This window comes from Arvicanthis niloticus, chromosome 26 (genome assembly GCF_011762505.2).
Source record: "Arvicanthis niloticus isolate mArvNil1 chromosome 26, mArvNil1.pat.X, whole genome shotgun sequence".
Classification (NCBI taxonomy): Eukaryota; Metazoa; Chordata; class Mammalia; order Rodentia; family Muridae; genus Arvicanthis; species Arvicanthis niloticus.
In genome coordinates this window covers 7,123,835-7,142,263 of record NC_133434.1, presented here as the reverse complement: position 1 = coordinate 7,142,263, position 18,429 = coordinate 7,123,835, and the positions used below count along the sequence as shown (strand labels likewise).

At 36.1% G+C, this 18,429-nt stretch overlaps 2 protein-coding genes across 3 annotated transcripts; both read right to left on the bottom strand.

The window, feature by feature from the left end:
* Positions 1–7,973: 7,973 nt before the first annotated feature.
* Positions 7,974–9,817, bottom strand: LOC143438809 (olfactory receptor 8C8-like). Its single transcript, XM_076924496.1, has one exon. It carries the CDS (start codon positions 9,809–9,811, stop codon positions 8,861–8,863), a length of 951 nt encoding a protein of 316 aa, XP_076780611.1. The 5' UTR covers positions 9,812–9,817; the 3' UTR covers positions 7,974–8,860.
* Positions 9,818–14,566: 4,749 nt separating this feature from the next.
* Positions 14,567–18,429, bottom strand: LOC143438994 (olfactory receptor 8C8-like). 2 transcript variants are annotated; one of them, XM_076924698.1, is made up of 2 exons: positions 18,300–18,429; positions 14,567–17,756 (listed from the first exon to the last, which is right to left on the bottom strand). In XM_076924698.1, the coding sequence occupies exon 2, from the start codon at positions 17,754–17,756 to the stop codon at positions 16,806–16,808; it is 951 nt and encodes a 316-aa protein (XP_076780813.1). In that variant the 5' UTR covers positions 18,300–18,429; the 3' UTR covers positions 14,567–16,805. The 2 variants fall into 2 exon arrangements, with proteins under 2 accessions (XP_076780813.1, XP_076780814.1); XM_076924699.1 differs by lacking the exon at positions 18,300–18,429 and adding an exon at positions 18,106–18,293.

Genomic DNA, 18,429 nt, shown 5'->3' with positions numbered 1-18,429 from the left:
TATATTAATTATATATAATTAATATATATTAATACTTAATATATGCAGTCAGTTTGGGAATATAAAAATTAAATAAGTATTTAATGCATAAGACTCAGCTCTTTTGTGCTATTTGTAATAGGTGAGTTAACTGTAGTTAGTGGAAGCATCAGTCTTTATGTACAGAATACAGTAAGGATTTAATCTATTGATGCCCATTTAACAAAGTATGTCTCACAACGGTCCACATAGACATCTGAAAACTTTCAACAAAAGGGGAATATTTGAGTAGTTGAAAACATCATGACTTCCCTAAACTAACTAACTCTCTCTCTCTCTCTCTCTCTCTCTCTCTCTCTCTCTCTCTCTCTCTCCTCTCTCTTACACACTAATGAATGAGAGAGAAACAGAATATTTTTGATGACTGGATAAGCTATGCCCACATGTGTGGGGAGCTGACAGAAGGCGGCTATCATCCTTGCAGCCATCTTGAGTCATATATCCTGACAAGAGACTTGATTACAATAGCTTATAACAGGTGAGCACACTCTGATAACATCTTGTTTTAGATACCCAGGATTTTCCCTTGGGTATGTGAGACTTAAAGGTGTGATTTAGAGATAAGGCCTAAGGGCATGACTTAAAGCCGTGACTTAAAGGTGTGGCTTAGAAGTGAGACATATAAAAGACCGGAGGCAGACAGAAGAAATTATTAGGCATTTGGAGTAGGTACAGTATACACTCGAGACTTGGAAGAGAACTAGGAATTAGACACTTGGAGTAGGCACTTGAGACTCGAGAAAGGCAACTAGGGATCAGACACTTATACTTGGATGAGACTCGAGACTAGAACTTGGAACTGGAAACTTGGAACTTGAAGGCACTAGGGACTAGGAACTAGGAACTAGGAATTCAAGACTAGGGACTTGGAGAGAAGAAGAGAGACTGAAGAATAAGCGGGATTGAATCACACTCTATCTGGTCTCCATTCTTCGAGTCTGTCCTCTCTCTCTCTTGCTGAACCCTGACCAGCAGACCAGAGCAGCTTGGGGCAGTGCAGGCTCTAAAAACTTAGCCCCCAAGGCTTTTGGCAGTGCGGGTCCAACATTGATAGAGTGGTCCCCGACATTTTGGTCCCCAAGCGTGGGGCAGAGTGGTTCGGTTCTCAACATTTTTGGCGCCCAACGTCGGGCAGCTTGGGCCCCAACACACATGTATATGAGATGTCATGCAACCATGTTTGAAGAATTCAATGGGAAGAGAGAAAAGAACCACTTGGTAAAGGCATTCAGGGTGGTTAAGCACTGAAGCCCTGACTTCTTAGACTGATATGAGATAAGAAAATCAAAACAAGGTCCTTAAAATTATTAAATAGAAATTCACATAAAGTTTTTTAAACGGACATAAAAAATTTTTCACACAACTTCTGCTTACAGTGAAATTAGAAGTGTAAAACAGTAGCAAAATTAGGAAACTGACATTGGTACCATAATATTAACTAAACCACAAATATTGTTCAGGTTTCAGGAACACTGTGTATGTGTGTGTGGGGCGGGGGGTGAGTTTTCAGGTCTTTGCATAGATTTGTAGAACTCAATCCTAAAAACATTGCTCCCAACCTGGCCACAATCAGGATACAATATTATTCTACCAATATAGAACAACAACTGCACATAAATTATATATCCACACTGCTAACATCATCATCTTATTGTCTGACAACTAATGATCTTGTCATCATCTCTACACTATGACTAATTTGAGGATGATAAATGGATTCCTACACCATGTGACTGGAGATGCTCTCAAGGATTTATGGTTATCTTAGTTGGTTTTGTTTTTGTTTTATTTTGTTTTGTTTTGTTTTTCACTACACATAATGTCTCTCTATGCTGTGGCATCTATGAAAAAGGAGTTGCTTCATTGCTGAAAAATATTCTATTTATGATAATCCAAGTGAGAATAATATAATAGTACTTGGACCTTGTATCATCACAAGGCTTTGTATATGGATAATCATTCTAAAACAGAGGCTGGAGTACCATAGTTGAGTCTACTGGAATTAGCATTTTTCAAGTCTCACCTTTATCATTATAAAAAGAATAGGGAGGCTATAATCCTGTTTCAGTTCTGGAAACTCTATGGTAACAAAAGTTGGCAAGTTGTAATTCTATCTCACCCATGATTTGAAGTCTTCATTAGGATTGCCTTCATATATTTTAGGAATGATCTACTGCATGATGTTTCTACACCACCCCTCAAATGCTCCACAGTTCTAGCTGTCTCCCTATGCATTCTCTTTCCCGAACAGATCCTCCTTTTCAACCCCTGCGCTGCTAATTCACCTGTATATCATATTTTAATCCCCCTTACTAAGGGGAACTATGAGCCAACTGTAGCTCTTTCTGGTATATATAAACTTTCTGAGTCTACCTATTATAGTATACTTATTATTTACTTAATGGCTAATACCCACATATAATTAAATACATGCAATATTTGACTTTCCGCATCTAGGTTACCTCGTTTAAGATGGATTTTTCAAGTTCTATCCATTCTGCTTCAAATTCCATGATGTCACTTTTTTAAACACTTGAATAATATCACATTGTGTAAATGTACCACCTTTTTCTTTTTATTTATTCTGTTGAGGGTCATCAAGGGTGTTTCAAAATTTCTGGCTACTATAAATAGATAGAGCAGCAGTGACCATGGTTGAACAAGTGCTTTTGTGGTAGGATAGAATATAGTGTGAGTATATGCCCTAGAGTGGTATAATGGTTTGTTAGGTAGGTTGACTCCTAACATTGTGAGAAAACAAAAATAAACTGTAATTTTGTAGTGGATGTACATGTTTGCACTCCTACCAGTAATAGTAGTAAGTTTTCCTTACTTCATATCTTCATCAGCATGAGTTGTCATTTGTGTTATAATTCTTGCCATTCTGAGAGGTCTAAGCTGGAATCCCAAAGTAGTTTTGATTTGCATTTCCCTGATGACTAAAAAATGTTGAACTTGTCTTTCTCAGCCATTTGAGTTTACTCTACTGGAAATTGTTTATTTTGATCTGTACCCAATTTTTAAACTGGATTGTTTGGTTTTTAATATCTAGTTTTTTGAGTTGTTTATATTTTTTTGGTAGTAGTCTTCTGTCAGATGTTGAATTGGTAAAATTATTTTTTCATCCTGTTTGAATAATGTTGTTCCATCACTTACAGAAGCTTTTCAGTTTCATGAGGTCCCATTTATTAATTCTTGATTTTAGTGCCCATGCAAATGGTGTGCTATTGAGAAAGTCCTCTCCTGTGCTATTACTGGGCCTGGCTTATATACAATTGAGTTGTTGGCCCTTGGAAATCTACAAATAATTCTGCCACAAACCTTTGAACCAAAAGTATGTCCTGCTTGCAAATATGCTAAGGCAATGGTGACACAAATCTTTTGAAAGTAACCAACCATTGTCTGATTTGACTTAAGGCCCACTCCCTGAGATAGAAGCCATACCCAATACTTCTCGGTGATCAAGAAGCAGAGTTTAGATAGTCTAGAGACCTAGAGTAAATTCAAGTATAAAAACATAGCAAAAATAATGAAGAATGACTTATTGTCATTTTTCTTCTATGCTTATAGATCAGAGTCTTAGTCAGCCATCATCTGAGATGCTTCCTCCTTCACCAGATGAAAACAAATAGGACCACATATTATACAGAGAAAGATAGAGAACCCTAATAAGCTCTAAAAGGAATATCTACATCAAATCCCTTCTTCAGAGCTCAGCAAACACAGCAGAAGAGGCAGAAAGAACGTTAACATGAGAGGAGATGGGGGATGCCAGGAAAAGAAAGTCCTTTAAATCAAAAGCTGAACTCACAGAGACAGAATTGGCAAGCAGAATGCCTGCATAGGTTTGGACCAGGTCCTCTGCGTGCACGCGCGCAACACACACACACACACACACACACACACACACACACACCACACACACATACACACACACACACACACACATATATATAATGAATTTTATAGTACTCTAGAGTGTTATGTGAACAAGTTGATCTGAGTCCTCTGTCTTCTCTTGCACTCTTTTCTTTCTGTTTGTTTGCTTTGTCCAACTACAATATGATGTATTTTGTTCTGTTTTATTATAGTTTCTTTTGTTATCTTTTGATACTATCTCTTAGAAATCTGTTGTTTTCTAATAAGAGACAGAAAAGAAGTGGATCTGGATGGGAGAAGAGGGAAAGAGGAACTGAGAGGAGTTGAGGGACGAGAAACTGTATTCATGATATATTATATGAGAGAAAAATCTATTTTCAATAAAATAAAAAAATAGTGGAAAGAGAATTAAACACAAGGGAGCTTTGAGCTGCTCCATAATTATTGTTGTTAAAAACCGTAGTTATTATCTATAATCATATCAAAAAGGAACAGGGATTTGGGAATTTAAAAACTGTGCATAATGAGAATATATATAGCTTTTTTGATTGATGGAGACACCACACACTTCAAACACAAATGTGAAAGAATTGATCTGTATGTGAACTGAAAGCCTACTCCACAAGGACTAGCTTTCCTGAAAGCATTATTTGAATTGCCAAAGAAGAGAAGCAACCAATAGTCTGACCAAGAAGTTTGCCCTATGAATCACAACAATGAACAACATGACAAGACACTCCTTAAAATGAAAAGTAGCATCTCATATCTAGGAGGTAACCAGAAGCTTCCTAAATGGACTTAAGATCAGATCAATAGGAAGAAATTATGCTTGATACTAGAAACCTAGCCAATACCCAGAGCTAGTGAGGTTATGGATATTAAAGCAGAACATAAAATCACTATTTTACTAAACCAGAATAATTCTCACCTACATTATAAATACTTATCCTTGTACCCACCAACATGTACAACAACCTTCACCACCCATTAAAGAAGATTCTCTTTGCAATAACTGAATACCACTATAGAAAACTATAAGTATTCCAAATGTAGAGAGCAGTTGATCTCTAGTTCTAAGTCCAAGTTTATAAATCTGCAACACAATTCCTGAGATTTAGCTCAGAGAACATTAGGAAAGAGGGGGGCAGTAGGATTATGAGCCAGAGTATGAGGAAATCTTTCAGGAGACTGAGTCTCCTAGAAATGAAGCACCCATGATACTTCAATAATATTTATGCCTAAATAAGACCTGAGCAAGAAAAACAGCATATTAATGCACATGCCAATGAGTAAGAGAAATCTCATTGAGACTCCATACCCAGACAAAGAAATGCTTACAGTGAAAAAGAATTAGCCTTCTCAGGGTAAACTCCCCTACTGGTTATTGAATACCAAGTAATCTACCCTGAAATTATAAGTACAAGCAACACTAAAAAGATTCAGCAGGCTAGGCGGACAATTATACATACATACATACATACATACATACATACATACATATGTGTGTATATATGCATATATAATCATATATATATGATTGTATATATATATACATATATATGTGTGTGTATGTATGTGTTACATATATATGACATAGATAGATGATACACAGGGATAGATATAGATAAATGTATGTGCGTATGTATATGTGTATAAAGAGGCCATAAATTCAAAGAAGAGTTGAGAAATGGGAAGAAACTGGGGACAATGATGGAAATATATTTTAATTAAAAATAAATCTCTCCCCTGATCCAGTTTACAAGATTTATATGTTACATAAAAATGGGCCCAATCATGACTGCAGCTAAGTTTCACAGAGCATTGTCTCATCTGTGACCTGATGAGACTACTTGAGTCATGCAGCATGTCTCTACATGTATTACTCTAAATGACAGGCAAGCGGACTTTCTTACCCTGAGATCAAAGTTACATTTAGAGCAAGTAGGTTGTATCTCTATGATAAGAAAGATATTTTATTTTTTTCTGAACCTACTACTTTTGAATTGAATACCTTCCAGAGAGAGTAAAGAGTTTACTAAGACTCAATTTGATATGTGTATAGCTAATAATTTTAATTTTAAATATTAAATTCAGAATTAATTTAAATGCTAAATTATTTTATTTACCTAGATCAATGAAAGCAATTCAACTTGTAAAATAAGCCCATTTGCTAAGGTGATAGTTCAATAGATAGAACACTTGCCATGTAAGAGTGAGGACTGGAGGTCAAACTTCCACATAATTTCCAGGTGGATACCTTGATCTGCCTGTAGTTACAGTACTCAGAAGGCAGAGACAGGATATTTTTGTAGCAAGCTGGCTATCCAGACTGGCTATATTACTGAGCTCAGACATCAACTGAGAGACTCTAACTCAATGAATACATGGATAATGATAGTGAAGGTCTCCTGATATAAACCCCAGGCATTTACATACACACACATGTATATCTTATGTGTCTACACACTTATATGAACACTAATTACACACACATGCTGATGGCATAAATAAAGAAGCCCATTTACTTCACAGAACTGAGCCATACTATGTTCTGATTTGCTTTACACCAGACTATGTTGACTACATAAGAATTTACATTGACATTTTGTATGTTGAACATAAAACTCAACATTTACTTTTTGTTTAAGCACATTTTAGGTTTGGGTTTTACACACCTGACCCTGTGTCCTTAAGAAATGCTGCATGTCAACTAAAATAAGTGTATGTAAATAGATTTCAAATCACTTTTCACAAATATGACTTATATTAAATAAGAATAAAGCAATTGTTTAAAAAAATTATAAAATATTCTTGAGAAGGCAACCATAGCAGATTTGCTTAAATAGTCATATAAATATTATAATAAATAAAAATGGTTCACTTTACTACAAATCATTTTATTTAGATTGATTCTAAGATTTAACTAGTATAATGATTTCTCAGCCTACATTTTCAAAAAATATCTTTTCAAATATGATCTACACAAATTTAAAAAATCACAATTTTAATATTCACCTTATTTCAAAAGCATGTACCACTACTTATACTAATGCCTCAGAACTAAAACAGACTCTCCTAGTAGAAAATATAAGGCTCCTGATATTCAGGCAGCTCACAAAATTTGCTGCCATAAGAATATGTTACTAGGAAATGGTCCCTGAAGGAAGAAGGCTTCATGGAGAGCTAACTGCTTGTCAGTAGGATTCATGAACCATTGTTCATCATGGGCTAAGCTTATCAGTGATGCAAGAACACTTGTGTTTCCCATATAACTGTCAGTGTCACATATCTGGACTTCTGTGAGCAACCTCCCCAAATACATTGTTATACCAGACTGACTTGCGTTCAATTGTTTCTTTTGTTTGTTGTTGGTACCCTACGTAGAATAACTGAAAGTTTATTCTTTTGTCCCCAGAAAAAGTCTTTTGATGTACATGGAGAACTACTAGTTCTGAACAGATTCTGGTCCTGTGAAGACACACAAAAGAAAATGCTATACAGTATAGTGAAGTGATTTGTTGTATGTCTGGCTAAGTCGTTTTTCTGTACAAATAAATATGTCACATGAAATAGGCTACTTAAATATACATTTAACTAAGAGAACATGAATCCTTGGGAAGAATTATTCAATCTCCTAAGACTCACCACCCTAGAAAAACGATCCATAATCATAAAAAGGATGAAAATATTACCCTGTTTCCCATGCCTGAGCCACTAAAATGTGTACACTGTAAGAATATGTGCATTTAAATCTTGGATCTTAATTTTTTGCATTATCTCTATAATAGGTACCATTGATTTCTGAGTCAATTTTTTGATAGAATCCCAACTTTTGAAATCATTATGAAACAGCTCTATAGAAGATCTATCTGGTTTTTCACAATCATCTGCCTTTACATTTCTTTGTGAAATGTACAATGGTTGTGACACTAGTCCCTGATTCATAAGATGTGTGGCCTTAAAAAGTCACATAGCTATTTCCTTATTCAGATTCCAGATACATATTGAAATAACAATATAGAAACACATATTACTCTCGGCCATGAGAATAAAACTCAAGCAAAAGCATGTATGTACTTTATTTCTAACCTTAAGTGTACTTGTGTTTTGGTTTTCAGAGGAAGCAAATACATTGTGTTTCCAAACTGTATCCTTCATATATAAACAGTACAGGAAATAAATGGCTGCATGTTCTGTAGCCATGAATGTAATTAATTTAAAAACAATCATAGACCAATCCACATATTAGAGAAAGACAGTAACAATTTCAGCTCAATTCAAGAAGGCAATCAGACTGTCTGTGTATTTTCAAAATTGTGGTGGTGGACAAGGCTGATTGCATCCTCAGTGTCTTGTAAGAATCAATTATTATTTGAACAACATACACAGTATTGTTATAGAATTGAAATTAAAAATCTAGACCAAGAAAAATTCCCAAGAGGATCCAAAATAATCTTGAAAATAGACAACTGTGCTATATCTGCATAGTTGCCCCTTTTAATGTAATCTGAGTAACTTAGTTAATAAAAGTTTCCTGTTGTCTAAGGAAACAAACAAAGAAAATCAAAATTGTCTCAGAAATGAAAGCAGGAAAGAAAACAGGTACAAAGAACACAGCTTATGAATTTCCTTGCACAGAGAAGACACACAGCAAAAAGCCATACGTATCTTTAGGAGAATAAAGAAAAACCTGAAACTGGGTCTAGATTTGATACTGGCAGTGATCAACATCTTGGAGCTGTATTAAGATAAAAACAACTGATAGAAAATAATAGACATAAGAGTTACATTTCTTAGTAGCGGGAATAAAGAGATTACAGTGGAAATCTTTTTGAAACCCTCGAGAGAGTAAAAGAAGCATAACAGGAGAATATAATGAAAAAGAAAAGAGAGAGGGTATGACTATGCAGTGGGGCAGGGCTATAAAAGCCCAACTGTCCACTCAGCTTGTGATTCTTTTCATTGTTCTCTTCACAGCAAGTTTGACATCCTTGTTCCTGAGGCTGTAAATGAGAGGATTCAGCATGGGTACCACAAGAGTGTAAAATATTGATAAAAATTTCCCCTGGCCCACAGTCTCAGCAGATTTTGGCTTGACATATGCAAGCAGTCCAGATCCATAGAAGAGGCTCACAGTTATGATGTGAGACCCACAAGTGCCCAAGGCTTTGGACCAACCCTTACCTGAGGACATGTGAAGGATATTGAAAAGGATCATAGCATATGAGACTAAGATAATGAGGCTGGACAATATGATAATTGCTCCAACCACAGCAGCGCTCACAAGCTCATTGACATAGGTGCTAGTACAAGAGAGCTGAAGGAGAGGGAAGATGTCACACATGTAGTGGTTGATGATGTTTGCATTACAAAAACTGAGCCTGATCATAAATCCTGTGTGAGCCAGGGCACCAGCAAAACCCATAAAGTAAGAACCAAACACCAGCAGACAGCAGATTTTAGGAGACATGACAGTTGTGTACTGGAGTGGCTGACAGATGGCCACATAGCGATCATAGGCCATGGCTGTTAGCACATAACATTCAGAGTTTACAAAAAAGCAGAAGAAAAACAGCTGGCTCATGCATCCTTCATAAGAGATGGTCTTGTGCTCTGACACAAAACCCATCAGCATTGTGGGATTACAAACAAGTGAATAACAAAAATCAATGCAGGACAGATTGAGGATGAAGAAGTACATGGGGGTGTGAAGATGTGAATTCAGGCAAATGAGATTCATCAAGCTCAGGTTTCCCACCACAGTGGCTGTGTAGTTTAATAAGAAGAGGACAAACAGGGGCAACTGGAGCTCTCGTTGAACTGTTAACCCCATAAGAATGAACTCAGTCACCGAAGAGTTACTCTCTGTAACCATTTGCTTCATGACTTGCATCTGTAATAATAAGAGAATAAAGTGCCATTAATAAGTTTCCCATCATTGATCCCAGACTGAGAACTGGGGTTTCTACTTACTAAGTTAGGTGCTTAGTGAACACCCAGCAAGGCATACAGTAGCACTACTGCTCTTGTTTCCTCAGAAAACACCATTTCCTTTTTCCTTACACCCACATTGTTTTCATGCATCCAGAAGAAATACAGACAGAACTCCCCAATATCTCTAAACATTACTTTCCTTGGTTTTTCTAGACTTTCTTAGGAATTAGGGTGGAAATGAGTAAGATGTAACTAACCCACAGAGGTTTGAAGAAAAATTGTTAAGGCAAGGACTATTTACTGTTCACCTTGGGTTTCTGGAGCCTGCTCTAATATCAAAACACATGATGCGTTTCCACCCACTGTCCTGAGAGGATTAAAGTAAAAAATAATGAAGCAGGCTATAATCATTAGTTTAGATATGCCTGAGACATGCTAGGAGTCGCATTACAAGAAGTAGCCTGAATCTGTATTTGAGAACTTCACCAGAAATTTATTTTCACACAAAGGAATGAAAATGACGTTTTCTATGAATCTGTGAACCATCACTTGAGTTGAATGAGAATATGTATTGTAAGTCCAGGATCACTGGAGAAAATGCATTAGGAATCCTTGAAATTATTCTCTTTGTTATGGGACTTCTTCCCATGTTGGGTGAGCCCTTGAGAGTAGACGTCAATGAGATTGTGTTTGCATCCAGTGTGATAACTACTCTTCCATGTTTAGAAATGATATAATTTCCCAGGTGGAGTACCTGAGCCTCAGGGAAAAGTTGAGACTGGTATCCTTTCTTATTCTACTCCTTATACTTCTAATAACTCTTAAATAAATATCCAGGGACAAGCCATCTTGCCATTTACAATTTTCCTATGATAACAGTAATAAACATAGGTCATTGAGTAACATCGTAAAAACATTTATGCAAGGAGAATTGCAAGTCTATATAAATTTAAATCAGATTTCCAACTTTGTAACTACGAAAGTGCAGACTTCTTAGATCCGTTTTTATGTATAGTTGTAAAAAGGCACTTATAAAAATAATTTGATTTTATATCAGTGTAGAATCTTTCCCTAGAGTATATAAATCTGTGGTTCAATTTTAGCCCCTCAAAAAATTGATTATATTGTTAAATAAAACAGCTATCTTGCTGTATAATTGAATGAAATTGATAACAAATGTATAAGAACTCCCTACATGTATGAAAGGAGAGTGTTAGCTAACCTATATTCATATTCCTATTCAGATAAATTGTTTCTCAGCTTTGACACTATTGACATTTTTAGTCGGTATCTTTTGGCTCCTTAGTATGGAGTAGAGCAGAAATAGCATCCATGGAGTCAACCTCCTCCATGTTAATATCATCTCCCCTCATCACATACACTGGTTGACACCCAAAAGAATTTCTGGAACTATTTTAATACACTCTATGTGTACTATGGTGGCTGAGAAAATTAGGTGCCAAAGCAAGATGCACCATTAGGGTGAGAACTTCTAAGAGATGATATATTTAAATCAAACTCTAAGAAAAATTACCAAGCTTCTCTGTCCTGGATATACTTAAAGTATCATTTTAAAATAGTATATATTAAAAAAATCAAAGTGTTAGCTCTTTGTATATAGCTCCTTTGCATGATTTCTATCTATCTCTTCAATGGATCACCTTATCATGGACTACTGTTGTTGAGATGATAAAGTTTCTACTCATTCTTAATTCATACCTAAAAGATGACATTTTATATTTGACATAAATAATATTATGAAATACATTATTTCTGTCATACAAATGTTTTATCCTCATGAAAAATAATCTAACTAGTTTTATATAAATATTACATGTACTTTTTACTTGGGTTCTGGGGATGAAACCTCTCAAACTGAGTTATGTTCCCAGTTCTGATTTACTTACTAACTTAAATTTTTTGTAGATTTTGTGGTGTATTGAGTATATCCAGATTACAGTTTTACTTTCCTCTACGCCAGTCAGTTCCTCCCTACCACCCCTCACATCTAGATCCACTTCCTTTCTGTCTCTGATTAGAGATAAATAGGCTTCTAAAATAACCTGGAACATGAAAAGATAACATACGATCAAACAAAAACATCATATCACAGTTGGACAAGGTAAACTAATAGAAGGGAAAGATGCCCAAGAGAAGTCAGACATCCACTTAGTTACACATTCAGGGATCCATTAAAAATACTGAACTGAAAGCTAGAATGTATATGCACAGAATTTGAGGCAGACCAGTGTTGTCCCTGTGCTTGCTGATTCGTTCCGTGATTTCTATGAGCTATCCTCAATAGACTTAGAGGACCTTGTTCTCTTGTCCTCCATCCTCTCAGGCTCTTACACTTTTTCTGGCTCTGTTTACAAGAGGTTTCCTGATACCTAAGTGGGGACATTTGATGGTGATGTCCCGTTTACAACTACATGTTCCAAGGTCTTAATCTATGAATAATGAATGACTGTGTGTCTCTGAATTTGTTCCCATCTGCTATAGCAAGGAGCCTCTTTGATGATGACTAATATTATTAATAAAATTATGAGTCATTTTATTGTTAATATTGTTTTAGAACACAAGTATTTGCTTTTACCCTGGTTTTATGAGATATCTTATTCACAGAAACAGTATTAGTTATGATTTCTATCCCCTGGGGAGGACCTTAATCAAACCTGACATTGATTGGTTATTCTTACAAGCTTTGTGTCACCATTGCATAGCATGTTTTTTAGGTATGACAGATTATAGAATGAAGGGTTTGTGACTGGGTTTGTGATTACAGTTTCTTTTGGTAGCCTCCAAAAGAAAAGCATATCCATACCAAAGACATTAGAGCCTAGGGATGAATTTTCCATGTGGGGACAAGCTCTCCCTCTCTATGTTTAATGAGTTATATGAGTATTTTCTTTAACAATTAGACCTTGCTTTCAGTTTGTGGAGAGCAATCTATTGTCTTGGCAATAGCTGGTTTATTTATGAATTTCCATGGAAGTGTTTTGGCCAACATATCTGCTGTATGTACACTCACCACTTGACACTTGTTTGGTGACTAACGATGGCCAGTTGGGATTCCATCTACCTCATTATTTGGAGACTTCCTTATGATCACCTTCATATACTTTAGGAAGTTTCTACTGTACCAGAGCGCCCATCAAATTTACCCCCTACATTCCCTATCTCAAACTCACTTTTCCCCTCCATATAACCCTCATCCTCCCATTCCCAATTACCCATCCTCAGTCCACTGATAAATTCTATTTTATTACTCCATCCCAGTCTCTTCCTCTCTACCTAACCTCTCTGGTTTTATGAATTGTAGCTTAGTTATCATTTGTTTAACAGTTAATATCTACATACAAGTGAATGAATACCATAATTATCTTTTTATGTCTGGGTTACCTCAGTCAGTATGATTTTATGGTGTGTTTTTTTAATAACTGAATAATACTCCATTGTGTAAAGCACATGATATTTTCTTCATCGATTCCTCTGTTCAGGGACATCTAGGTTGTTTTCAGCCACTGGCTATTATGAACAGAGCAGCAATGAACATGGTCAAGCAAGCAAGTGTTCCCATGGCAGGATGAAACACCCTTTGGGTATGTGAGGAAAAATGGTGTAGATGCATGCTAATGTAACTAGATGCCTAATTTTGTGAGGAACCAACATACTAATTTCTATAGTGGCTTTACAGGTTTGCACTCCTACCAGCAATAGCTCACTCCACATCCTCAGGAACATGCGAAGTCAGTTGTGTTACTGATCTTAACCATTCTGAATGGTATAAGATAGAATTGCAAAGTAGTTTTGATTTGCATGTGTCTGGTGTCTAAGAATGTTCAATATTTCATAGTGTTTCTTGGCCATTTGAGTTTCCTCTATTAAGAATTCTCAGTTTAGATCTGAAGAAACTGTTGTCTTGGTATCTAGTCTTTTGAGTTCTTTGATACATTGGAAACTAACATTTTATCTAATGGGGAGTTAGTAAATATTTTTTTCCATTCTATAAGCTGCCACTTTGTCTAATGACTGTGTCCTTTACCTTAGAGAAGTTTTTCAGTTTCATGAAGCAGTTCTGCCAGTTCTGTCACAATTCTCTTTCTGTACCTCCATTTCTTTATGGTATTCACTGTGTTTAAAATCTGGGATTTAAAAGGCCTGCCTACATTCTCCCATACCATCTGAGTACCTTTAAGAAACTATTTTTTTTATCAACAGGCAGATTTAATTTTTTTATTTTATTGTATATTTTATGTATTTACATTTCAAATATTAACCCATTTCTCAGTTTTCCCTCCACAAGACCCATCCCATTCCCCTCCCCCTGCTTCCATGAGGGTGGTCCTCCTCCCACCCACCCACACCCACCTCAATGCCCTAGCATTCCCCTACCCTAAGGAATCAAGCCTTAACAGGACCAAGGGCCTCCCCTCCCATTGATTTCTGACAATGCCATCCATCCTCTGCTATGTATGTGACTGGTGCCATGGGTCCTTTCAAGTGTACTCTTTTGTTGGTGGTTTAGTCTCTGGGAGCTCTAGAGGCTCTGGTTGGGTTGATATTATTCTTTCTATGGGTTGCAAACTGCTTCAGCTCCTTCATTCCTTTCTCTAACTTCTCCATTGGGATCCCTGTGCTCAGTCCATTTTCACATCTCAAGTACAGAAAAAGAAGATTTATATTTAACAGTATATTTAAAATGTGACATATGTAATGATATTCCAGGTATTTATTTGAAAAGAAAAAAATGTAGCATAATATTAAAAGAAAAGATTTTAATTTCACCTTATTGAGATATAAATACATGTACATGAGCATAACCTTAGTGTATTTACAAATATGTTGATATAAATATTGATAATGAACAAACCTAAAACTATGGACATGTTTATATTTGATTAATGATATATAATGTCAGCTGTGGCTTAATTTTGGCATTAGAGAATCCTAGTCATATAATAAAGAAAAATAGCAATTTTGGCATTATGTGTAATATTCTGTTCAATAGGCAGAAACCTTTTAAAAATAACCACATACATAATTCACAGGTGAATCTAATAATAATTACATTTATATTTAGACTAATTGTCAGCACAGCAATATCAGGTGGGTTTGAAGAAATTAGTGGGCAGAAATGTAATCTAAATCTATTTTCAAATATCAGAAAAATTAAACATTATTTTACAAACATAGAATATCATTAAAGGCATATAGCCCAAAACCCCAAATAAAAAATCTTTCCAAGACTGCAAAATTCTCAAAGTATTGATGACTTTATACTCTAAAACTTTTATTATCTATTTTTACTTTTAATGTAATAAGTAATTAATATCCCAAAACAAAAAAAATTGATCTGCAGAAATCTTAAAGAAAATCAAAAAAGAGATGAATGTATTTAGAAAATAATCAAGACCCTGGCATTTCTTAGATAAATATTATATATTAGAAAAAAGAAAAATTTGTAGTATTAGTTTAAGATAATGAAATATTATTTCTGGCTCATTTCTTCCAATTATAAGAGCAGGGTGTCTGAAGCAATAGGATCTTGCTATCAAATTCTTAGAGGCAAATAAGGCCACAGGAATATACCAAATTACTGGATTCTTTTCAACTGCCTTGAACAACAACTCAGAAAAGGTTTCCCAAGCCTGGAACTGAAGTTTTTGTGGTGACTAGCTCTCAGAGTATCAAAAGGTTTAATATAAACTGACAAGGGAAAAAAGAATCAATAGTCTTACCTAACTGCAAATCCTCTGAATAACAATAACTATCATAGCAAGATATCCCTGAGGGTGCAATGATGACACCAACCAATAACTGTCTAATTGTCTTAAGTCCTTCATAACATGAGGGAATTGATGCCTTATACTTTAAACCTAGCCAAACAACTAGTTGGTAATGCCACAGATCCTAGAGGACACCCTACTACTGTGACTCTCCCAAATCAGTACATTTTCTCACTATATTCAATATATATCCTTATACTCACACATACTAACCATCATTAAAGACACTATTTACATTACAGAAATACAAAGCTGAGTAAAATGCAAAGACTGGACATGGGTTTTTTTCCATCTATATGAGTACATAATCACTATAATTACTATACCAAAGGCTCACAGGACATCAGAGATGAGGAATAAAAAGATTTAAAAAGACAGAAACAAGATGTTTGCTTTGAGATAGAATCTTCTTTATAAGACAGAGAGTTGTACCCAAGAAATTTCAAAAATATGGATGCTTAAAAGAGACTTGCAAACTAAAACAGTTACAACATTCTACATGCCAAAGTGGATAGGTGAAATCTCACAAGTCTCCACCACTAGATGAAGAGCTACAGACAAAGAATAGTTTTTGAGCACAGGAGAACTCTGTCTTCTCCTGAGATGAGTTCTCTCATAGGTTATTTGATCCCAAAGAGTCAGTTCTAAAAGTACATAAATATAAGTAACTCTAAGTGAACTAAGCTGCCCCTATTTGTACATCTATATGCAAATATATTTTGTCCTATGTGCAAATGTGTTAAATAAATTATTAGTCGTGAATTTGACAGCAAGCTGGGGGAACATGGAAAGAATTGAAGGGGAATCATTAGATACAAATTACACACACACACACAGACACACAAAATCATGACAATCTCTAAATAAGTAATTGAAAAATATGAAAAAAAACTATCCCCACAAGGTCTATATATGATACCGGTACAGGTGTAAATTAGAGCCACATTCACACAAAAGCTATGCAGAGAGAGAAAAAAAATGTAACTATATTTCATGGAGAAAGAGAGAAAGATATTAGAGTGGACATATTACTTTTTTACTCTGGACATATTCGAGAAATGAAAAGAAAGAAAGTGCACCATAAAAGAAGTTTACAGAGAAGAGAAGTGAAGAGAAGCAGTCAAATTAGAGACATGGGTTATGGCTACAACACGAATGCTTCACTTAGATTGTGACTCTCTTTAGTGTTCTCTTCACAGCAAGTTTGACATCCTTGTTCCGGAGGCTGTAGATGAGCGGGTTCAACAAAGGCAGCACAAAAGTGTAAACTACTGAAAAAAATTTCCTCTGAACTACAGATTCTGCAGATGATGGCTTGATATGGGCAAGCAGACCAAATCCGTAGAACAGAGCAACAGTTATTATATGAGAACTACATGTGCTCACAGCTTTGGACCAACCCTTGGATGAAGACAAATGGATAACATTGACAAGAATCAAAGCATATGAGGAGACAATGATGAGGCTGGATAGAACAACAACCACAGCCACGGAGACAGAACTCACGAGCTCATTGGCATGACTGCTGTCACAGGAGAGCTCAAGGAGGGGGAAAGTATCACACATGTAGTGATTGATGACTTTTGAACCACAAAACCTGAGGTGAATTATGCATCCTGTGTGGACAATAGCAGAAGAGACACCCATCAAGTGTGCAGCAAGCATTAGCAAGGAACAAGCCCTGGGAGACATAACTACTGTGTACAGCAGAGGCCTACAGATGGCCACATATCTATCATAGGCCATAGCTGTCAGAACGTAGCACTCAGAGTTAACGAAAAGACAGAAGAAAAACAACTGGGTCATGCATCCCGTGAAGGAGATGGTGTTATGCTCTAAGACAAATCCCATGAGCATCTTGGGAGTAAAAACAAAGGAATAACAGAAGTCAATGAAGGACAAGTTGAGGATAAAAAAGTACATGGGTGTGTGCAGATGCAAATTCAGACAGATAAGCATCATTAAGCTCAGGTTTCCCATCACAGTGGCCATATAGTTCACCAAGAACAGGGCAAATAAGGGCCACCGGAGCTCAGGCTGGTATGTCAGTCCCATAAGAATGAACTCAGACGCTGAAGAGTCATTTTCCACAGTCATTTGCTTCATGTGTGGCATCTGTAAAAACATCAATCAGAACCAGGTGACCTTAGCAACGAAACCTGCATCTTAACCCCAGAGAAAGAACTGGGCTTCAATGTTTCCATTCTCCTGGTTGTCTAAAGAAACACAGCAAGGCATTCAAAGAGCACAATTACCACTTTTTTCTCAAGTCCCCACCCACAATGAGTGACTCTGTCCTGAGATAATACAGAGAAGAATGTTGTTGAACATTTCCCCATTATTTAGACTTCACTAATGAATGGGACTAAAAGAAGTCATCCAGGGGCTTGCTCCAGATTCCACAACTTATACTGCTTTGTATTTGAAGAGAAAAGTATCAAGTCATGGGTGATTCAGGGCTTACCTTTTACCTGGCTGCTTTACTGCTGTTGAAGCACCGGAGTCCTTCCTCCCAGTATCCTAAAGATTCTGGTATCTGATGATAAATCTATTAACATCCATCAGAACAGATCCATCACTGGCTTTGAGAAACCCATACACTTAGGGAAAATGATATTATTTCTATTTGAGAATTTATCTAGATTTTTTTCTCCTTACCTATATGATGGAATAAAAAAAGAACATGCATGAAGCTGCAAACATCTCCTCATTCACATTACAGTCTCTCTGATGAACCAGCCTAGAGTTTCTTATTTTCATGATTTTCTGACAGTTGCATGAACTCCTT